Genomic DNA, 22,304 nt, shown 5'->3' with positions numbered 1-22,304 from the left:
AAAAACAAATTACTAGATTTTAACTGGAGGTATGGCAAAAACATAGTTTCATTCTCAAACTTAACAAGCTAATGGATGAACAATTGGTAACAGAACTGCCAGGGATATCATACAATTGTACTTTTTGGGTCAAATTTCATAACCTAGGCATATTTCTTGTCTCTTTCCCCAGTGGATATTGGTATTATCAATGTGTAGAAAAGTGTGTAGTTCATTGCTTATATCACTTTGGAAAAGAAAATTTGTCATTTACAATTTGTTTCTAATACTACATTCTTAAACGTAAAAAAGAAGTTGTTTTGATATTTGTCTGAGTAGTTTCTTGTTCTTAGAAATAAAAAAATAAACTACCAGCTCATAGGAAGAAAATACAGAGATCCTGCTTTTAAATGTTGTTTTATTGACGAGACAATCTAAGAGATTGATTGATGCCATTATGTAATAGTTTAAAATAAAAATCAACATTGCCTTAGTTTTCAGAAATAGTTTGCAGTTTTGATACAGATGGAGCACTTTTAGGACCAGGTTTCTTTCTCTACCCTTAAAATCTGGATCACTAAAAAATGTCCAGCTATCTAAACATTTAATAACTGAACAAAGATAAGAATAATTAACTCCTGGCTGGTTCAAAGGGCTCGATATCAATTATTTTTCAGAAAGTTATTTTAATTAGTTAAGTGCCTGGACTAACCTCTATTAAACTAACCTCTGTTATCTCAGCTAATCTTCATAACAATTTTCTTGCAACTGATACTGCTTTACCTACTTTACAGATGGGAAATTATGGCTTAGCAGTGAAGTACCTTGCCAGTAGTTCTCACAATCTCTGGTGGAACCAGGCTTAAACCTACATTGGTTTGACCTGCTCCACAATATGCTGACTCTAGTGCTTCTTCCAGGCCTGACTCTCGCTTTGATGTGGTGGGAAAAGTTTATTCTCTCATAATGAATCTCACTGAACTAAACAGCCCATCAATGTGAAGCTAAATATTTGCTTGAAATACAGTTAATCTTCATTATTTGTGAGTTTTATACTTGCAAATTTGCCTACTTCCTAAAATTTATTCATCCCCAAATCAATACTCGTGGCACTTCAATGGTCCTTCTCAGACATGTGCAGAGTGGCAAAAAATTTGAGTCTCCCAGTGTGTACATTCCAAGCAGAATCAAACAAGGCAACACTCTGCTTTCTTGTTTCAGCTCTCATATTGTAAACAAGCGTCCTTTTTAACATCTCTTTTTTAAATTATTTATTTATTTTTTACCATATGGCAATTTCTTTTTTTCTTTTTTTATTTATTACACTTTAAGTTCTAGGGTACATGTGCACAACGTGCAGGTTTGATATGTAGGTATACATGTGCCATGTTGGTTTGCTGCACCCATCAACTCATCATTTACATTAGGTTATTTCTCCTAACGCTATCCCTCCCCCAGCTCCCCACCCCCTGACAGGCCCCGGTGTGTGATGTTCCCCACCCTGCGTCCAAGTGATCTCATTGTTTTTAACATCTCTTTAGTGCCACGTTTTTCACATGTTGTGCTTATTGTTGTGGATTTCACTGTTTAAAATGGCCCCGAAGTGTGGTGGTGGAGTGCTGGCTAGTGTTCCTAAGCCTAAGAAGGCTGTGATATGTCTTAATGAGAAGATACGTGTGTTAGCTTCATTGAGGCACGAGTTGTGACGCTGTTGGCTATGAATTTAATTGTGATTAATTAACAATATATTAAATAAGATGTCTTTCAACAGAAACACACATAAAACAAAATTATGCAGTGAGCAGTTGTGCAGAGGTTTGCAGAAACTTAACCCTGTGTTTCCCGTAGGAGCAATGGTTCAGTATCTGCTAATTTAGTGTTCTCAGAGAGTTTACAGAATATAGCTACCACGAACAGCAAGAATCAATTGCATGTGGCTTCACTGTTCTTTGTAATGGCATATGTATAGAAGTTAAATTATTGCCCTTTGATTAAAGTTTCACCATGGGGTAATTTTACTGGCTTCACTAAGCACTCTTCAGGGATTCACTCAATTTTCATCAACCACTTGACAGGCATACCTCGGAGATATAGCAGATTTGGTTCCAGACCACTGCAGGAAAGTGGGTATCAGGATAAAGTGAGTCACACACATTTCTTGGTTTCCTAGAGCAAATAAAAGATAAATACTTAAGCTATACTGTAGGGTATTAAATGTCCAATAGCACATATCTAAAAAACTGTACATATCTTAATTAAAAAATACGGTATTGGTAAAAAATATTAACAATCATCTGAGCCTTTGGCGAGAGGTAATGTTTTTGTTAGTGAAGGGTCTTGCTTTGATGTTGATGTCTGCTGACTGATCAGGGTGGTGGTTGCTGACGATTGAGACGGCTGTGGCAATTTTGTTAAAGAAGATAACAGTGAAGTTTCCCACATTGATGGATTCTTCCTTTCATGAAAGATTTCTCTGTAGCATGAGATCTATTTCACAGTGTTTTACTCACAATAGAATTTCTTTCAAAATTGAAGTCAATACTCTCAAAACTTGCCACTGCTTTATCAACTAAGTTTATTTAATAGTCTGCATCTTTGTTGTCATTCAACCATGTTTATAGCATCTTCAACAGGAATAGATTCCATCTCAAGAAACAACTTTCTTTGCTCATCTATAAGAAGCAACCCCACATCCATTTAAGTTTGATCATGAGATTGCAGCAATTCAGTCACATCTTCAGGCTCCACTTCTAATTCGCGTTCTCTTGTCATTTCTACCACATCCGCAGTTACTTTCTTCATCTAAGTTTTGAACCCCTCAAAGTCTTCCATGAGGGTTGGAATCAACTTTTTCCCAAACTCCTGTTAATTTTGACATTTTGACCTCCTCCCATGAATTATGAATATTCTTAATGGCATCTAAAATGATGCCATTCTAATGAATCCTTTCCAAAAGGTTTTTAATTTACTTTGCTCACATCCACCAGAGGAATCACTGTCTATGGCAGCTATACCATATAAAAGATATTTTTTAAATAATCAGAATTGAAGGTTGGAAGTTATTTCTTAATCTATGGGCTGCAGAATGTACACTGTGTTAGCAGGCATAAAAACAATATTAATCCCCTTGTACATCTCCGTTGGAGCTCTTGAGCCACCAGGGACATGGTGGAGCAGTACCCTTTTAAAAGGAATATTTTTTCAAAGCAGTACGTCTTAGCAGTGGGCTTCAGTAAACCACACTGTATATTCAGTAAACCATGTATATTCAATAAACCATGCTGTAAACAGATGTGCTGTAATTCAGGCTTTGTTATTTCACTTATAGAGCACAGAAACGGGATCTTGCTCTGTTGCCCAGGCTGGAGTGCAGTGGCACAATCATAGCTCACTGCAGCCTCTATCTCCCAGGCTTAAGTGACACCCCTACCTCAGCTTCCCAAGTAACTAAGACTACAGGCTCACGATGCCCAACTCATTTCTTTTATTTTTTATAGAGATGGAGTCTCACTATGTTGCTCAGTCTTTTCTCAAACTCTGGGTTCAAGCAATCCTCCCCTTCAGTCTCCCAAAGTTCTGGGATTATAGGCATGAGCCACTGTGCCCAGCCAGATTTAGCATAATTCTAAAAGCCTCAGAGATTTTTGGGAATAATAAATGAGCATTGGTTTCAGCTTAAACTCACCAGTTACCTCAGCCCCTAACAAGAGAGTCAGTCTGCCATTTGAAGCTTTGAAGCCAGGCATGACTTTTTCTCTCAGCTACGGAAGTCTTAATGGCATCTTCTTCCAAATAGGGCTGTTTCATTTATATTGAAAACGTATTGTTTAGTGTAGCCACCTTCATCAGTTATCTTGGCTAGAGATTATAGATAACTTGCTGCAGCTTCCACATCAGCAGTTTCTGCTTCATGTTGCACTTTTATGTTGTGGAGATGACTTCTTTTCTTCAAACCTCATGAATCAATCTCTGCTAGCTTTCAGCTTTTCATCTGAAAGTTCCTTACCTTTCTCTGCCTTCAAAAAATTAAGGAAAGTTAGGGCCTTGCTCTGTATTAGGTTTTGGCTTAAAGGAATGTTGTGCCTGGTTTGATCTTCTATCCAGACCACTAAAAATTTCTTCACAGCAGCAGTAAGGCTGTCTAACTTTCATATCATTAACGTGTTCAAAGGAATAGCACTTTTCCTTCAAGAACTTTTCCTTTACATTCATAACTTGGCTGTTTTGTGCAAGAAGCCTAGTTTTCAGCCTCTCTCAGCTTTTGACATGCATTCCCCATTAAGCCTAATCATTTTTAGCTTTTGATTTAAAGTGAGAGATGTGAAACTCTGACTTTACTTAAACATTTGGAGGCCATTATAGGGTTATTAGTTGGCTTAATTTCAATATTTTTGTGTCTCAAAAAATAGGGAGGCCCAAGGAAAGGGAGAGGGAAAGCAGAATGACTGATTGGTGCAGCAATCAGAACATACACAACACTCATGAATTAAGTTTGCTGTCTTGTATGGGTGTGGTTCATGGTGCCCCAAAACAATTGCAGTAGTAACATCAAAGATTACTGATCACAGATCACCATAACAGATATAATAATAATAATAATAATAATAATAATAAAGTTTTAAATATTATAAGAATTACCAAAATGTGACACAGGGATACGAAGTAGGGATGCTATTGAAAAAATGGCACTGATAGACTTGCAAGGTTGCCACAAACCTTCAATTTGTAAAAATCACAATATCGGCAAAGTACAATAAAGCAAAATGCAACAAAAGGAGATATGCCTGTATTAATTTCCTATTGCTGCTGTAACTAATTACCAAAAACCATGACTTAAAACACACAAATATATTAATATACAGTTCTGGAGTTCAGAAGCCCCAAATGGGTTTTACAGGGAAAAAATCAAGTTGTCAGGATTGTCTTTCTTCTGCAGGTTCTAGGGGAGAACCTTTCCTTGCCTTTTCTAGCTTAAATAGAGGTAACCTGAATTCTTTGGCTCGCAGCCTTACATCATTCCATGCTTCTATCATCACATATTCTCCTGCCTTACTCTTCCCGATGTAAGGACTTTTGTGATGGATTTTTTGTGATTGAGAATGTCAGTTTCTAGTCCTGTAAGTTACTTGCTCCCCAGCTTAAGTTCACTTGAGTATATTACTGTTATGAAGCAAAAAATATTTTTCTTTTCATGTTGGCAGAATTGCTGATTAAATTCACCTTTGTGGGTAGCACAGTTCTCTCATGCATATGATGATTTCACTGTTGTCTCATTATTGTTTTTGGATTCCTGTTTCTAGTCCCCAGAGCCAAGGAAAATCATTTGTATGTCCAGAGAAGACTTCACGCAGAAGATGACAGAGATTGTTGGTTGGGGCACGAAGGAAGAATACGGGGAGCTCTTTGACAAAGTGGATGTGGCCCAAGACAGCTTCATTAATTGGGACAAGCTGACTTCATTTATACTGCTAGAGCTTTATGAGCGAGATGAACGAGCAAAGGCAACTGTGGTGCCCCAGTGGAAGGACCTTGAATTCCTCCCAGTAAAACACAAGGACACCATTCAAAAAGTAATTTTCTTAAAAAATTCAAGTCATTATCTGACAATTAGTAAAGAAGGTTTATTGGCAATCTGGGGAGAGCATTTAAAGCTGCAAGAAACATTCCCCATCACTTCAGATGCCACCAAGCTCAAACACCTGTGGGTGACAAGTCTGGTTTCTCTGGAAAATGTAAACAAGGTACAGACTCTTTATAAAAAAATGTACTGCTTGTAAAAGAGGAAAAAGTTATGGGGCAGGGCTCCTGGCTAGCAGTAACAGAAAGCTGCATTACTCTTGGTGGCTTTCTCCTGACCTGGAGGGAGAACAGGTAGTGCCAGCTGTTTTCTTGGGTGCCTTGTAATGACACTGTGGCTGATGACTCAGATTCCTGGCTCTGTCTTCAATGAGGCCATGCTTCATTATTAGCTTATAAGGACTTTACTCCTGTATAGTTTACAGCAGGATTGTGGATCTATATTTGGAGCTGAGAGGCTATTATAGTGCATGGCAAGATTCAATGCAATTAAGGGGAAGTGCTTATCTAATTTTGATCACTGTACTAGTCAGTGTCTTCATTCTAATAGATAGGGCCCACTCAGTCTAAACATCTTCATATACCACTACCTCTCAGAAAGATAACATACTGTAAGTAAAATAATTTTGATGGGGAAGGTTGGAGCTTGAAGTATCCATATTGCTAATATTTATATGAAGCAGATGGTGGATTTTACTATGAAAATTTTCAAATGCACGCACAGGCAGAGAGAATAGTATTAGAAACCTGATGTACCTAGTATTCAATCATTTTCAATTCAAGGCTAATCTTGTTTCATCTATACCTCCCCCTTAAGATCAAAAGCATCATATTATTTTATCTGTAAATATTTCTGTATTTCTAAAAGGTGTCTCTATTTTAGCATAGCCAAAATACCTCTACCACACTTAATATCCATAGCAATATTTTCTTAATATCATGAAATATCCAGTCATGTACATATTTTCCTGATTGTCTTATTAATAGTTTGTTTCAATGAAGATCTGAATAAGGTCCAAACATTGTGAATGGTTAACATATCTCTTTTGATATACATGCTTTTCTTTGTTCCTAGTTTTTTTTTTTTTTTTTTTTTTTTTGGAAATTTTGGCTGTTGCTGTTGATGTTTTTGTTAAAGAAACCAAGGTTTGTCCTTTAGAATTTTCCACACTCTGGATTTTACAGATTGTGTCTACATGGTGTTGTTTAATATGTCCAGCCATTCCCTGATTTTTCTAGTGAATTGGTGGTCAAGTGTAAAGCCTTGCGTCGTTTCAGAGTGATTAGTTTGTTTAGAATAGGTGGTTATGTTTTCTTCAGTCAGTAGGTATTAAATACCTGGTTCTTCCTCTTCTTGAGATGTTAGCAGTTGTTGCTGATTATTCCTAGATCCATGAATTTTTTAGGGGTCAGAAGATGATATTCTAATTTCACGATTTCCTTTTCCTTTAAGCTAGAATACCTCTACAAGAAAGAAATAACCCCATTAATTGTTCAGTTATCATGTGGTACAAATTAAGGGCAGAATACATGCCTAATTTTTCACTTTTGTTTGCCAGTTTTCAAAATAATGAGCTGGTTTTCTAATATTCTCTAAAGATAAACAATGAGTACTATTATTATTATTATCAGTATAATTGAAAAATAATGGGTTTAAAATTTTTTATTTGTTTTAATCTACTGAGTTGTTATCCCATACCAAAAATTGTACCCTCTTTAGAGAGTGGGAACAATGCAAGTCGGCTTCTGAGTCTTTTTATACTCCTAACAGTGCTTGAAAGCTTCTTTGTTTCGTGGTATGACAAAATGTTCCAGAATCATCTTGTATATTTCCTATGCCAGACCTAAAATCAGCATTTCTCCAAAAAGGCAAGTTATTTTTAGTGGGAAAATGTATGCTCTATTGTTTGGAACCATAGATCATTCTCATCCTCAGTAGCTTCCTATGCCCTAATCTATTCATCCTCTCAAAATCACCATGGAGTAGATATTATTCCCACTTTACAAATGAAAGACTGAGCAAAGAGAAGTTGTATAATTTGCCCTCAGTCACCCAGGATGTAATCAGGGTTGCCAAGATTTGTAAACTGAGGCAGCCCAACTTCAGGCCTATGCTTCAGTCTTTGCTGCCTTCACAGTGGCTGCTGACATTGGATCCAGTTCCTTTTTGCTGAGTATCTGGAGCTAATATTTAACTTGTATGAATTAAAAGATAGTTCTAGTCCAGATGATTTTTTTATATCTATGTGCAGTATTCTGTTATTTTCATATAATATTTGTTTTGCACTGTTTCTTCTTTTCAGCACTGAACTAAAATCTTAGCCTTTCTTTTGTGCTTACTCAATATAGAATCTTAAAGAATGTTGTTTTTTCTTTTTAAAACAGGTTTATTGAAATATAATTATACAAAATACACTGCACCTATGAAAGTGTCCCAAGCTGATAGATTTTAACACATACATGACCTGTGAAAAATCAAAAGTACGAAGAAGACAATGAACATATTAATCACCCTCAAAAATTTCCTAGCAGTGTTTTGTAACTCCCCCAATCCCTTTTTTGTTAAGCAAGCACTGATCTGCTTTTGGTCACTATAGATTAATTTGGATTTTCTAGAGTTTTGTATAATTGGTACCATACTGTGTGTACTCCTTTTTTTCTTTTCTTTTTTTTACCATGGCATAACTATTTTGAGAATTATCCATGTTTTGAGGTATACTACTAGTTTTTTTTTATTGCTCTGCAGCCTTCCATTTTGTCAATATAGCCTCACAAACATTTGGTATGATCGGTTATTTTTTCTCTTAATTTTAGCCATTTTAAAAGGCCTGCATTTATATCTTATTGTGGCTTTAATTCATATTTACCTAGTAGCTAATAATGTTAAGCATAGTTTCATGTGCTGGTTTGCTACCTGTACATCTTCTTTTGTAAAATGTCTATCCAAATCTTTTCCCATTTTTTATTAGGATTGTTATTATTGAGTTTCGAGAGTTTTTATATGTATTCTGGGTAGATAGATTTATCAGATGGATACTTTGTAAAAACTGCATCTCAGTTTTTACATTCTCTTAACACCGCCTTTGGTAATTTCATTTTCAGACTGTTCATTGTATAGAAATACAATAGAGTTTTCAAAAACGATAATATATTCTGCATCTTTCTGAAGTCATGTGTTAGTTCTGTAGTGTTTTTTAGTATTTCTAAAATTTCCTATATATAATATCACGTTATCTTCAAATAGATATAGAGAGCTAGTTTAACTTCCTCCTTTTTAATATTGATATTTTAAAATTTCATTTTCTTGCTTAATTTATCTGGCGAGAAATTCCATACCATATTAAATAGAAGTGGTGAGAGTGAACATCCTTGTCTTGTTTCTGATCTTATGGGGAATGTATTTATTTTTTCACCAATATGTATGATGTCAGCTGTAGGATTTTTGTTGTTGTTGTTGTACATGCTGTTTATGAGGTTGAAGAAATTCTCTTCTATTCCTGGTTTGTTGAGTGTTTTTATCATGAAAATGTGTTGGATTTTGTCGAATGCATTGTTTGCATCTACTAAGATTACCATATAGCTTTGTCCTTTATTCCATTAATATGAAGCATTACATTGATTGATTTTTGTATGTTAAACAAACCTTGCATTCCTGGGATAAATATTACTTTGCTATGATGTGTAAACTTTTTTGTATGTTGCTAAATTCTCTTTGCTAGTATTTAGTTCAGTATACATTTTACATTTATATTCGTAAGATGTATAGATCTGCAGTTTTCTTTTCTTGTGATGTCTTTGTCTAGTTTCAGTATTGGGGTAATCCTGGCCTGATAAAATGATTTGGGAAGTGTTACCTTTGCTGTAATTTTTTGGAAGAGTTTGAGAAGTATTGGTATGATTTTCCTTGAAACGTTTGGTGGAATTTATCAGTGAAGCCATCTAGTTGAGGATTTTCTTTGTGACACTTTTTTTGACTATTAATTTAATCTTTCATTCGTCATAGTTCTGTTGATATTTTCTGTCTATTGAGTTGGTTTACATAGTTTTTGTTTCCTGAAATTTATCCATTTCATAAATGTTAACTAATTTCTTGGCATATAATTATTTTATTATCTTACTAATACTTTTTTATTTCTGCAACGTTGATGGTACTGTCCACTCTTTTATTTCTGATTTTAATAATTTATATCATCTCTTTTTTTCTTGGTTAGTCTAGCTAAAGTTTTGCTAATTTTGTTTATCTTTTCAAAGAACTAATTTGATTTCATTGTTTTTCCTCTATTGCTTTTTCATTCTCTATTTGTTTTATTTCTGTACTAATTTTTATTTTTTTCTTCCTTCTGCTGGCTTTGGGTTTAGGTTGCTCTTCTTTTTCTGGTTTCTTAAGATGGAAAGTTAGGTTATGATTTCAGAATTTTTTTTTAGATTGATGTTTGCAAATATAAATTTTACTCTAGACATTGCTTTTACTGTGTTCCATAAGTTTTTTGTATGTTGTGTTTTTGTTTTCATTCATCTGAATGTATTTTCTCATGTCTTTAGTGATTTCTTCTTTGACCCGTTGGTTACTTAGAAGTGTGTTGTTTTATTTCCATGTAGCTGTGAATTTCCCAAATTTTTCTTTTGTTGAATGAAATTTCTAATTTCATTCCATTGTGTTTGGAGAATATAATTTATATAATTTCAAATATTTTAAATTTTTTGAGATTTGCTTTATCACCTAATATATGTTCTACCTTGGAGAATGTGCCTGTGCACTTGAGAAGAAATGCATCCTGCTGACGTTGGACTGGAGTGTTCTTTAGACATACATTAGATCTAGTTGGTTTATAGTATTTGTCAAGTCTTCATTTTCTTACCGATCTTCAGCTCAGTTTTTCTATCCATCATTGAAAGTAGAGTGTTGAAATATCCAACTGTTATTATTGAAATGCCTACTCTGTCTTCAATAATTTTAGTTTTTGCTTCTGTATTACGGGGCTGTATTGTTAGAAAAATGGCAGATGTAAATCTTACCTTTTCAGTAATTATATCAATGGACTAACCACTCCAATTAAAGGGCAAAGATTGGCAGAATGGTGATTTTAATAATTTATGCATGTTTCTTAAAATTCTCTATTTGATGAGACATCATTCTCATTTGTTTCTTTCTTTCTTTTTAAAGATGGGAGTCTCACTATGTTGCCCAGGCTGTTCTTGAACTCCTGGCCTCAAGCAATCCTCCTGTGTTGGCCTCTCAAAGTGGTGGGATTACAGGCATGAGCCATCACATCCAGCCACATACTTTCCTTTGCTTCTTTAGATCTTGTTTTCTTTAGTTGTTTGCACATATATATAATAGTTGAATTGAAGTGTTTTTCTAGTAAATCCAATGTGTGAATCTCTACAGGGACATTTTCTATTGACTTATTTTTATGTTGTTAAATATTTTCCCCTTTGTAAAATAGCCTTTAGGATTTTCTCTGACTTCAGATAAAGCTACTTATAGAGTCTGTATCAAATGATTTCCATGAAAGTCTCTACTTGCATCATAAAACATGTTTTGTAAAGTTTCTGGTATGATTGTATCATGCTATAGCTCTGTGCCTTAGTCTCTCCTATGTGATTAGTGGTCTAGTCTCCCATGGATGGGGATGTTGGTGACTGTGTGGAATAGGGATAGGAAATAAAGCATGTTCAAATGCCTCTAATGGGAAAAGTTTCTTCTTGGCTAGATTCCACAGTTAGGATAAAGTACATTTGTGCCGCTGTTCTTTACTTCTGTAATACTGTTAGGGATGCTCAGAGAACAAAGTCTGATTTGGCAATTAGAGTGGCGTGTCTGCTTTGCATATTAATTTTGCTAAATCCATCAGAATTACTTTCTGATTTTCTACTCTGCTACTTTAGATAGCAGTGGCTTTTACAAGTAAAGAGATTTGTTTCTATGATCTGCTGTCCAAAGAAGAATTTGCTTGCCAATACAAACTCCAAGGCCTGAAAGGAACACCAATTTGCATGGATTATTGGTATGATCCTCTTGATGCCAATGAATCAATTCTTTCTTTTGGGGATATAACTGGAAAGGTAAGTGAGGGTAGATTAAGATTGAATACTATGGATTTAATAATCAAACTGTAGTTTAAAGTAGAAATTAAAATGCAATGAGTGTGACCTCCAAATTTAATTACATTATGGATTATATGCACATTGGACATGGAAGAGATGGATTAGGTCACAATTTGTCTTCTTGCTTACAAAAACAAATCTTAATTGTGCGTGGGGGTTTGTTTGTTTTTTTGGTCTGTGTATAGCTCACTTTTCTCATTTAGAAAAAAAGATCTTGCTAACCTTTTTCACCATAGGATGCTTAATTTATTAGATCCTAATATGAATAAATGTTTAATATTAAATGATTACATTTATCCCATGAAATGCTTTCAAATTTATTGTTCTGATTTTCCTACATAGAGTATTGGGTTTCTCAGTACCAATTTCCTACCGAGTGCTCATTTCCTGTATCATATAACAAAAGGATTAGAGAGGGCAGCTCTGAAACCTAGATATTGGATACAATTATTTCTGTCTTCCTATCAAATTTCACCCGAACTATGAAAAATTATTACTTACTGAATGAAACTAGAATATGTCTGTGACCTCTGAAGTAGGCTAATTGGAACAATTTCCTTTTGTAGTTGTGAAAGCTTTTCGTTTTTACTATTTTAATGACAAATGTGTCTTAAAAACAAGTAAAAGACTGCCCTTTGGTAATTGTATCACCAAACTAATAATTGTTCTCTTTTTTAGTATAACACACTGCATCCTTTAAATAATATTGAAGAAATTCTTATTAAGTTAATAGCTATTCCTTATTAAACTAAAATAACCTAGAATCTTCTTGCAACAATTATCCTGTCCACGATTGTTGTTCTTTCAATGCCTCTGTCAAGGTTCAAGCAATTGCTTTCACCGCAGCCTTGATTTCCCTGTTTGAACGGCCTGCTAGTGCATGTGAAGATGGAGAAGCCACTATGACCATTAACTGGGCAGAGCTGCTCTCTGGATGTCACAAATGTTGCCATATATTAGAGCATAAACTTCATCAAGGAGATTGGGTCAGGCAAGGTATTGAATTTGAACAGTAATGAAAGTAAATGGTCACCTCTGACTTGTACATTTATATTCTTTGATGAAAATGCTTCACACAAAACTTTTAAGTCTAGAAACCAATAATTGGTTCTCTGGAGGTTGTGGCCTGGACTCTGCTATCCCTTGAATACTGGCAGGGATTCTTTCTTTCTTTTTTTTCCTTCTGAATTTATGCCTCATACAATTAATTCAGGTGACCAATGTGCTCAAGAAATCTTAAGAGAAAGGAAAACATTGTCATAGAATTCATTTAGCTTCAACTCAACTCTGATCCTAGCTAATCTCCTCTAGTTACATTCAGGGCTGTTTAATGAAAGAATTTAACAAGTTCCCTCAAAACCATTCCTTTGTTTTCCTTATGTTCTCATGGGAAGCATATTAGTTTGACTGCCTTTAGAATTGAATTGTCTTAATTTTCTTTTCTTTTTTTTGATGTAATGACTGAATTTCTCTAATCTAGAGTACTTGAGTGGCAGTTCTTTGTGTAATAAGACTATGTTATAAAATCAGTATCTACAGAAAACCAGAACTTTCTTAAAACCTAGTAACCAATGAATTAGTTTCATAAAATATCTTAATTTTATCTGATGGTTCAAGATTCAGATGTGCAATATCTGCACTAATATTTCTTTGTTTAGATACTGAGTATGCTAATTTTCTCACTTCTAAATTGCTACACTAAAGAATGCCCACTGAAAAGAATGAAAATTAACTATCTCATTGACCTTAATGAAATTAGATGAGATTAGTGTTATTGGTCTATTCCTAATACAGTTTGAAGAAGAGACAGTCAACATGGACCCAACTGTTGGCTTTTATGGTAATTTTACCCTCTTTGGGTTTCAGAAGGTTGAAACTAATTCTTTAATGTATGCCCACAGTAAGAATTTCCTATGTGAGGAACTATATGCTCTTCATTTTTTTCTTTGATATAAATCATACCATGGCTTTAGTATCTTCTATATGTTTTTAAATTCTGCATGATATTAATTGTAGGAAAAACAAAAGATGACAGTTTTTGGTCATCTGCTAAGTGTGACAGGCACAAAATTATGTGTTAAGTTTTCATAACATGAAAATAAGAATCAGAGTATTAAAAATATACAGAATGGAGCTATTTCAACTTCTTCCGAAAAACATTGTATTCTTTTATTTGTATTCATATTCATTTGTTTTTTAGATACATATGCCAAAGACTAGATTATAATAATAAAGTGATAGTTCTTGAAATTTACTCCCAGTAGGTTCTCTGAAATTTAATGTATTATTTGAGTCCATAACCTTTAAATAATATGAGTAAATACAGAGAAGCCTATAGAAAGCTGTCTTAGAAAGGGTTGGAGAGATAACAAGTAAGGCTTTTAAATTGTGATTGTCTTTTCCGATGATGCATTATATCTATATATTCTTCATGTTCAGGAAGAGAATGGGGAAGCTCTCACTGCAGACTCTGCCTCAATTTTATTTAAGGGTCCCAAAAAATCAACCATACCAATGAAGTAACCTATCAGTGAGCATTTGTCTCTTAAGTTATAGGACAAGGATTGTTCTCTAGGTCAATGTTGATTTGCTACTTACCATGTGTCTATCATATCATTCTGATCTTTGATTCCCTCCTCTACTGACAAAAGAACGTGGGAATTTAGTTTAGTATTAGCAGTGGAGATTCACGTTTATGACCTAAGGAATCCAATTTCACAGTTTCACAGTCTGGCCTCAAATCACTGCAAAGTAGGAATTGGCTACAGAGAAGTTTTATGTATATATAAGGAACTACATATGTAATACAAATTAGATATATATAGATGTACATATATAGTTAAAAATCTTTGCTATCTTATTAGTATTATATATTTCTCAGTTCTTTGAATAAAAAATTCATTATAATCAAGTAGATAATTTTTGGAACAACAACAGGAACACACACACACATTTACTTTAAACACTTTATTTGAATTATGGACTTGAGTGTCAATCAATCAACAATTATTTATTGATCTTTTATGTGTCTTAAAACTGTCTTAGGCATTTGAGACTATAGAAGAAAGATTAATTATAGACTCAACCCTCAGAAAACTTAATATCTGAAAGAAATAGAAACTAACACAGGTCACCTTATTAGAACATTGTTCAGTGGTACTGAAAATTAACTACTAAACCTTATAAACAAGATTTTGACTCCTAGAGTAGTTCTTAAGCCTGAAAAGCCATAAGAAAAAGCTTTAAGGATCAGTGGTGGTACTTGAAGGATGGATGAGGGAGAGAGAAAGAGAACGTGGGCAACATGAGCAGAAGTAGACAAGCAGGCACAATGATGACAGAAGGAGAGGTAGACATGAATAGATCAGACACTGAATATTAGGGAAACAGAAACAAATAGGTCAAATGGGGACATAACATTGGAAGATATTGGCCGTGAAACATTGAAGGCTTTTGAGGAAACTTGGACAGACCCAATGCAGACAGTATTTAGGAAAAGTTTACTTGGTAGTTTGTTCAGCATGGGTTGGAGGAGAAAGAAACTGCAATCAGACTGGCTAGTTAGAAGGTTTTTGATCATTAGAAAATGGAAATGATAAAGAAAGGACAGAAACAGGCAGCTCTCTGAAGCAACCATCTTCAGGATTTGAGGTCTAAAAATATGGAATGATAAGCCATCTTAGGACGTCTTATAAAACTTTCCATTTCCAGCTGGGGAATTTTTTATTTGAAGATTACAGATCTCCACCTGGCCCAATGCATAGACTCTTCCCAGCTCATCTTCTCCGGAGGAGGATTGTTCATTCTGAGATACCCCAGATTCTGCAACTAAAGACAAGTCTTTCTTTAAAAAAAAAGTTTTTAAAGGTTTGTTTCTTTGTTTGTTTGAGATGGACTCTCACTCAGACTGTCGCCCAGGCTGGAGTGCAGTGGTGCGATCTTGGCTCACTGCAACATCTACCTCCCAGGTTCAGCGATTCTTGTGCCTTAGCCTCCCGAATAGCTGGGATTACAGGCATGTGCCACCATGCCCGGCTAATTTTTGTATTTTTAGTGGAGACAGGGTTTCACCATGTTGACCAGACTGGTCTCAAACTCCTGACCTCAAGTAATTCACTCATCTGGGCCTCCCACAGTCCTGGGATTATAGGTGTGAGCCACTGTGTCTGGCCTACCACAGATGTCTTTCTTGCCAACGTTTTTCCTGAAACGTCCTTTATTTTTTGCCACTTCACCTTACATCAAACTCTTTATTTTGCCTCTTCCTCTGTCTAATTCAGATGGACTCTTCATTGCATTATTTGCAAGGTTCTCAATTTTGGCATTTCTCCTGGATTCTTCTTTAAAATCTTGCTTTGCAATGCTGCCCACCCTGCGAACCAAACCTACCAATTTCTGTACCCACATTAGAATCTGGGTCCTGCCTCTTACCTTTCCAAGCCTAGAAGGAAATTCGAATGCCTCACATGAAAATTACATTTACATATAAATGGAAATTAAAACGTCCTTCTTGGGGCAAGCACTATATTCCTCATTCACCTTAGTATCCACTATAACACATAATACAATGTTTTATAAGATTTTCTCTTTATCGCTGATTTTAAGCCATTTGGTTATGATGTACCTTAGTTGTTCTTGGGGTGTGTGTATATGTGTGTATGTCTTTATACCAGTTAAAGTTCATTAAAATTCTTGGATTTGTGGATCTGTAGTTTTCATTAAACTTGGAAATTTTTCTATTGTTATTTTTTCAAAGTTTTCTTTCTTCTTTCTCTCTCTCTCTTTTTTTTTTAATAGGACTCTAATTATTTGCCTTTCCAGAATTCTGTCCCACATTTTCTAGCTGCCTCATGGTCCTCTAACGCTAATCTTTGTTTCTCCAACTCTGGAGGTTGCTAGGCTCTGTGTGGTTTCCTGCTCTGTGTGCTGATAGTTTGGAAATTTCTTCCAAGAAAGTCAGAGTGATTGTAGGGCCCACTTTATTTGTTTCTCTTCTCTCAGGGTTCACAGTTCTACTTTGCCTATTGTCAAAATCTGAAATATTGTTGCTAATATTTGTCCAGTTTTCTAGTTATTTATGGTGGGAGATTAAAATCAGCCCTTGTTATGCCGTCATGGCTGGAAGCAGAAATCCAGCACAATGCTTTTTAAATAGTGAATATACAATAAATATTTGTTGATCATTTAGCCTCTTTCTTTTGTTGAGATCTTTCAGTCACCTTAACAACCCTTTACCAGCTGCAAGGATAGGAGCTTCTATGTGATATTCACCCAAAAAACATTTGCTAGGTAATTACTATGTAGTAGGCACCATAGTAAGCACTGGCATATTTCAGTTGAATTCTGTTATCTAGATCCATCCCAAGAAACTTAACTTCTAACATCCGACTAAGATTTTTAAATAATCACTTCAAGGTTTGTTTATTATCATGTTCACTTTGAAGCACTCAAAACTAAGCAGCAGTCAGTAACACTTAACGAAGTATCCTTCTGCACATGGTATTGTGCACTAGGAGCTCTGTGATAATTATTGTAGGGAACAATGGATAATTTATTTATTAAAGGATGCTAGAGTGAGTGTCTTGTTGAGATTGGTTAAGGGCGGAAAAGAACTGGCTGCTTATCTATTGGTGCTGAGAAACTGAGCTGTATTTTAATGTTAGTGTATGCCAAAATGAACTATCTGAAGTCCTGCGAAAGCATTACATTAATTTTCTTCTTCCTTTTTTCTTTTTTAAAGAATTTCACTTGTGTCTCTAATTAATAATTCCTATTAGTTTCCTCTATGGGATTTTATGTTTTGATTAAAGAGCAAAAAAAAGTGATTTTGCAATTTGACTTGGGAAGTCTTAGATAAATTATTGGGTGAATTTTATTCAAAAATATTTCAAAAGAAAAGAGAAATACCAAAAGAAATTATGGTTAATATTTGTAGAATTTCTTTTCTTTTCTTTTTTTTTAAATGGAGAGCCGGGAGTGGTGGTCCACGCCTGTAATCCTAGCGTTTTAGGAGGCCAAGGTGGGTAGATTGTTTGAGCCTAGGAGTTTGAGACCAGCCTGAGCAACATGGTGAAACCCTGTCTCTATAAAAAACACAAGAATTAGCTGGGTGTGGTGGCATGGGCCTGTAGCCCTAGCTACCCAGGAGGCTAAGGGTGGGAGGATCACCTGAGCCCAGGAGATTGAGGCTGCAGTGAGCCGTGATCACCACTATACTCCTCAAGTACCTCTGAAAGGTGAATATACTTCAGTCATAACCAATGAAAGAATGCCTTTTCTTAGATTTAGCAATAGAGATTAGAAGCTTAAATATGACTTTCTGTTGTTGTTTGAAGCTCAGTGATTTCAATACGAGAAAAGACAGGAAGACTGAAATGAAGAGGAAGGCAGAAGGAGGAAAGGCAGGATGGATTCAAATGTAATATATGGGATTTGTAGTTGTTTTGGATTCTGTTCCTTTGTCTGCAAGACTTGCTCTATCAGGAGCAAGCAACCAATGACTGTTTAATTTGGTATTCTCTTTACCCCAGTAACGTGATTCAATATTCTTAGAACTCTTCATGAAATATTTTTGGTGATTTTCATCTCAGTGTGAGGAGGGGATATACAATTGAGGAAAGAAAGAAACACATGAGCAAATATGATAATAATTTTTATTGAAGCTAAGGATAAAATATCTGTAAAAATGAAATGTCAAAGGAAAAACTCAGTTTCAGACAGGAGTATTAACATAGTGCTTTAAGATAAGGTTCAGATTTCTTATTTAAAACTTTGAAGGAGTAAATGTTTTCATCTTCTCTGAGTGGTTCTGTGTCATATTTTAATGGAAAAATAATTACATTCTGAAATGCTTGTAAAGTAATTATAGAGGTTTTGTGTAATAGTGCTAAGATATAAATGTCTTGAATTTCAGAGAATTTTCCTTTTTAATAATTTCCTCCTCATATAGACAGTATCACTAGAAACCTTGGAAACTGTAGTCTGGGAATGCAGATATTGAAAGAATGAGGCCAGGTGGCTCATGTCTGTAATCACAGCATTTTGGGAAGCCGAGGTGGGCGGATCACCTGAGGTCAGGAGTTCAAGACCAGCCTGGCCAACGTGGTGAAACCATGTCTCTACTAAAAATAAAATTAGCCAGGTGTGGTGGTGGGTGCTTGTAATCCCAGCTACTTGGGAGGCTGAGGCATGAGAATTGCTTGAACCTGGGAGGTAGGGGTTGCAGTGAGCTGAGATTGCACCATTGCCCATAGCACTCCAGCCTGGGCGAGAGAGCAAGACTCCATCGCGGGGCGCGGGAGGGGGGACAAGAAAGAAAGAATGAGCATGAAATTGTCAGCAACAAAAATCATTGACATTTTATTGCGTTGAAAATGTTTTCTGCCCTTTCACCAGGGCTAGAAGAAGATACAAAACAGTTTGAATTGTTAACAAAATCACTAATTGCTTTTTTTTTTTTGAGACAGAGTCTTGCTCTGTCACCCAGGCTGCAGTGGCATGATCTCGGCTCACTGCAACTTCTGTCTCCTGGGTTCAAGCGATTCTCCTGCCTCAGCCTCCCGAGTACCTGGGATTACAGGCGTGAGCCACCACGCCCAGCTAATTTTTGTATTTCTTGTAGAGACGGGGTTTCGCCATGTTAGCCAGGCTGGTCTCGAACTCCTGAACTCAGGTGATCCGCCTGCCTCAGCCTCCCAAACTGCTGGGATTAAAGGTGTGAGCCACCACAACCAGCCGCTAATTGCTGCACTAATTAGTGGAACAAGTGCCAGAAAATTTAGAATACAGACTCCTCTGGGAGTCTTTATAATTGATAGGGACTAAGTTGGCAGAGAAGCCAGATTTAATATCTTGCTTGTGTGTGGCTCGACTTCCCTGCATCTAAATCAGTCTTCCAGACACTGCCGAGTTAGCTAGACCATGCTGCCTTTCCTGCCAGTTCTGTCACTATGTTTAAAGCAGTTGAAATCCGCTGTGAGCAGTGGCCTTGGTTTGAGGAAAGGGCTCTATTTCCTGCAGCTTGTTCTGTAGCATGGTAGAAGAATAAGATTCATTTGTATTGTGGACATGTGCCTACTTGGCATTTTGAAAAGTAATTGAATTAATTGCATTATTATTTTTAAATATGCTTAGCAGTGCTGAATTCTTATTTTAAAGATAGAATAGATACAGTTATACTTTATTTTTTAATTCAAATTTTTGTGTGTGTGTGGATACAGAGTAGGTGTATATATTTATGTGGTACATGAGATGTTTTGATATCAGCATAAAATGTGAAATAAGTACAACCTGGGGACTGGGGTATCCATCACCTCAAGCATTTACACTTTGAGTTACAAACAATCCAATTACACTCTATAAGTTATTTTAAAATATACAATTACATTATTATTGACTATAGTCACCCTGTTGTGCTATGAAACAATAGTCTTACTCTTTTTAAGTAAATTTTTTTGTAACAATCCTCACCTCCCCGCTAGGCCCCCACTACAATTCCCAGCTTTTGGTAACTATCATTCCACTCTCTATGTTCATGAGTTCAATTGTTTTGATATTTAGATCCTACAAGTAAGTGAGAACATGCAATGTTTGTCTTTTTGTGCCTGGCTGATTTTGCTTAACACAAGATTTCCCCCCAATTCAGTCTTGGTGGGCTGTATGCATCTAGGAATTTTTTCATTTCTTCTTGATTTGCCAACTTATTGGCATATAGTTGCTCATAGTAGCCATTAACAATCTTCTGAATTTCTGCAGTATCAGTAGTAATGTCTCCTTTTTCATTTCTGATTTTATTTATTTGGATATACTCTCTTTTTTTCTTAGTCTGGCTAAAGCTTTGTCCTTTTAACTTTTCCAAAAATAAACTTTTTGTTTCATTAATCTTCTGTTTTTTTTTTCAATTTTATTTATTTCAGCTCTGATCTTTATTATTTCTTTTCTTCTACTAATTTTGGGTTTGTTTTATTCTTGCTTTTCTAGTTCTTTAAGATGCACCATTGGATTGTTCATTTGAAGTAGTTCCTTTTTTTTTTTTTTGATGAAGGCACTTTCAGCTATAAACTTCCCTCTTAGTACTGCTTTTACTGTATCCCATATGTGTGTAGTTTTTCTATTATCATTTGTTTCCAGTAATTTTTCAATTTCCTTCTTAATTTCTTCAGTGACTCACTGGTCATTCAAGAGACTATTGTTTAATTTCTATGTATTTGTATAGTTTCCAGAATTACTCTTGTTAGTAGTTTCTAGTTTTATTCATTGTGGTCAGAGAAAACAATCGATATTATTTCAATATTTTGAATGTCTTAAGATATTTTTTGATACCTAACATATGGTATATCCTTGAGAATGATTCATGTGCTGAGGAAAAGAATGTGTATTCTGCAGCTTTTGGATGGAATATTGTGTAAATATCTATTGGATCCATTTGGTCCATAGTCTAGATTAAGTCCGACGTTTGTTGATTTTCTTTCCAGAAGTTCTGTCCAGTGCTGAAAGTGAGGTGTTGAGGTCGCCAGGTATTATCATATCGAGGCCTATCTCTCTCTTCAGTTCTAATAATATTTACCTTATGTATCAAAGTGCTCCCATGGTAGCTGCATTTTTATTTAAAGTTTTTTATATCCTCTTGCTGAATTGACCCCTTTATCATTACATGATGTTCTTTGTATCTTTTTATAGTTTTTTTCTCGAAATCTATTTTGTGTGATAAAAGTATAGTGACTCCTACTCTTTTTTGGTTTTCATTGGCATGGGATATCTTTTTCATCCCTTTTATCTTCTGTGTTTCAGTCTATGTGTGCCTTTATTGGTGAAGTGTGTTTCTTGAAGGTAACAGATCAATGCGTCTTGTTTTTTTTGCCCATTCAGCCAGTCTATGTCTTTGATTAAAGAGTTTAATCCATTTAAATTCAATATTATTAATGGTGAGTAAAGACTTACTCCTGCCATTTTGTGATTTGTTATCTGGTTTTCTCTTCCTTCTCTCTTTCCTCCTTATGTTCCTCTAATGAAAGTGATTGTCTCTGGTGATATGATTTAGTTTCTTGCTTTTTATTTTTTGTATATTCATATGTTTTTTGGTTTGAGGTTACGATGAGACTTGCAAATACTATCTTATAACCCATTATTTTAAGCTGAGAACAACACTATTTGCATAAACAAACACAAAGCAAACTAATAAAAACTCTACATTTTAACTTCGTCCCTCTGCTTTTTATCTTTTTGTTGTTTCTATTTATATCTTATTGTACTGACTATGTCTTGAAAATTCATAGTTATTAGTATTGATGGGTTCATCATTTAGTCTTTCTATTTCAGATAAGAGTAGTTTACACAGCACAGTTACAGTGTTATGATATTCTGTGGTTTTCTGTGCACTTATCATTGCCAGTGAGTTTTGTACCTTCAGGTGACTATTCATTGCCCATTGTCCTTTTCTTTCTGATTAAAGTATTCTTAGCATTTCAGATCTCAGACCAGATCTGGGAAAATTCTCTGGATTACCAGACAGAGACTCTTGTTCTCTCCCTTACTGTCCCCCAAACATGCAAAGTCTCTCTGTCTGTTCTGAGCCACCTACAGCTGGGGGTGGAGTGACACAAGCACCTCAGTGGCCACCACTACTATGTGCTGGGTGAGAC

The 22,304-nt window shown here is 35.4% G+C and overlaps 1 protein-coding gene across 1 annotated transcript in view; it reads left to right on the top strand.

The window, feature by feature from the left end:
- The window catches only part of WDR49 (WD repeat domain 49), a 178,279-nt gene that overhangs the window by 25,426 nt on the left and 130,549 nt on the right, over positions 1–22,304 (top strand). Inside the window, exons 4-6 of the mRNA XM_055383679.2 lie at positions 5,280–5,720; positions 11,446–11,622; positions 12,486–12,660. Coding sequence (XP_055239654.2) covers positions 5,280–5,720; positions 11,446–11,622; positions 12,486–12,660 — 793 coding nt within the window. The remainder of the gene's footprint in view (positions 1–5,279; positions 5,721–11,445; positions 11,623–12,485; positions 12,661–22,304) is intronic.

The sequence above is a fragment of the Gorilla gorilla genome, chromosome 2, assembly GCF_029281585.2.
Source record: "Gorilla gorilla gorilla isolate KB3781 chromosome 2, NHGRI_mGorGor1-v2.1_pri, whole genome shotgun sequence".
In the NCBI taxonomy this organism is placed as follows: domain Eukaryota; kingdom Metazoa; phylum Chordata; class Mammalia; order Primates; family Hominidae; genus Gorilla; species Gorilla gorilla.
This window is presented reverse-complemented; position numbering and strand designations above follow the sequence as displayed.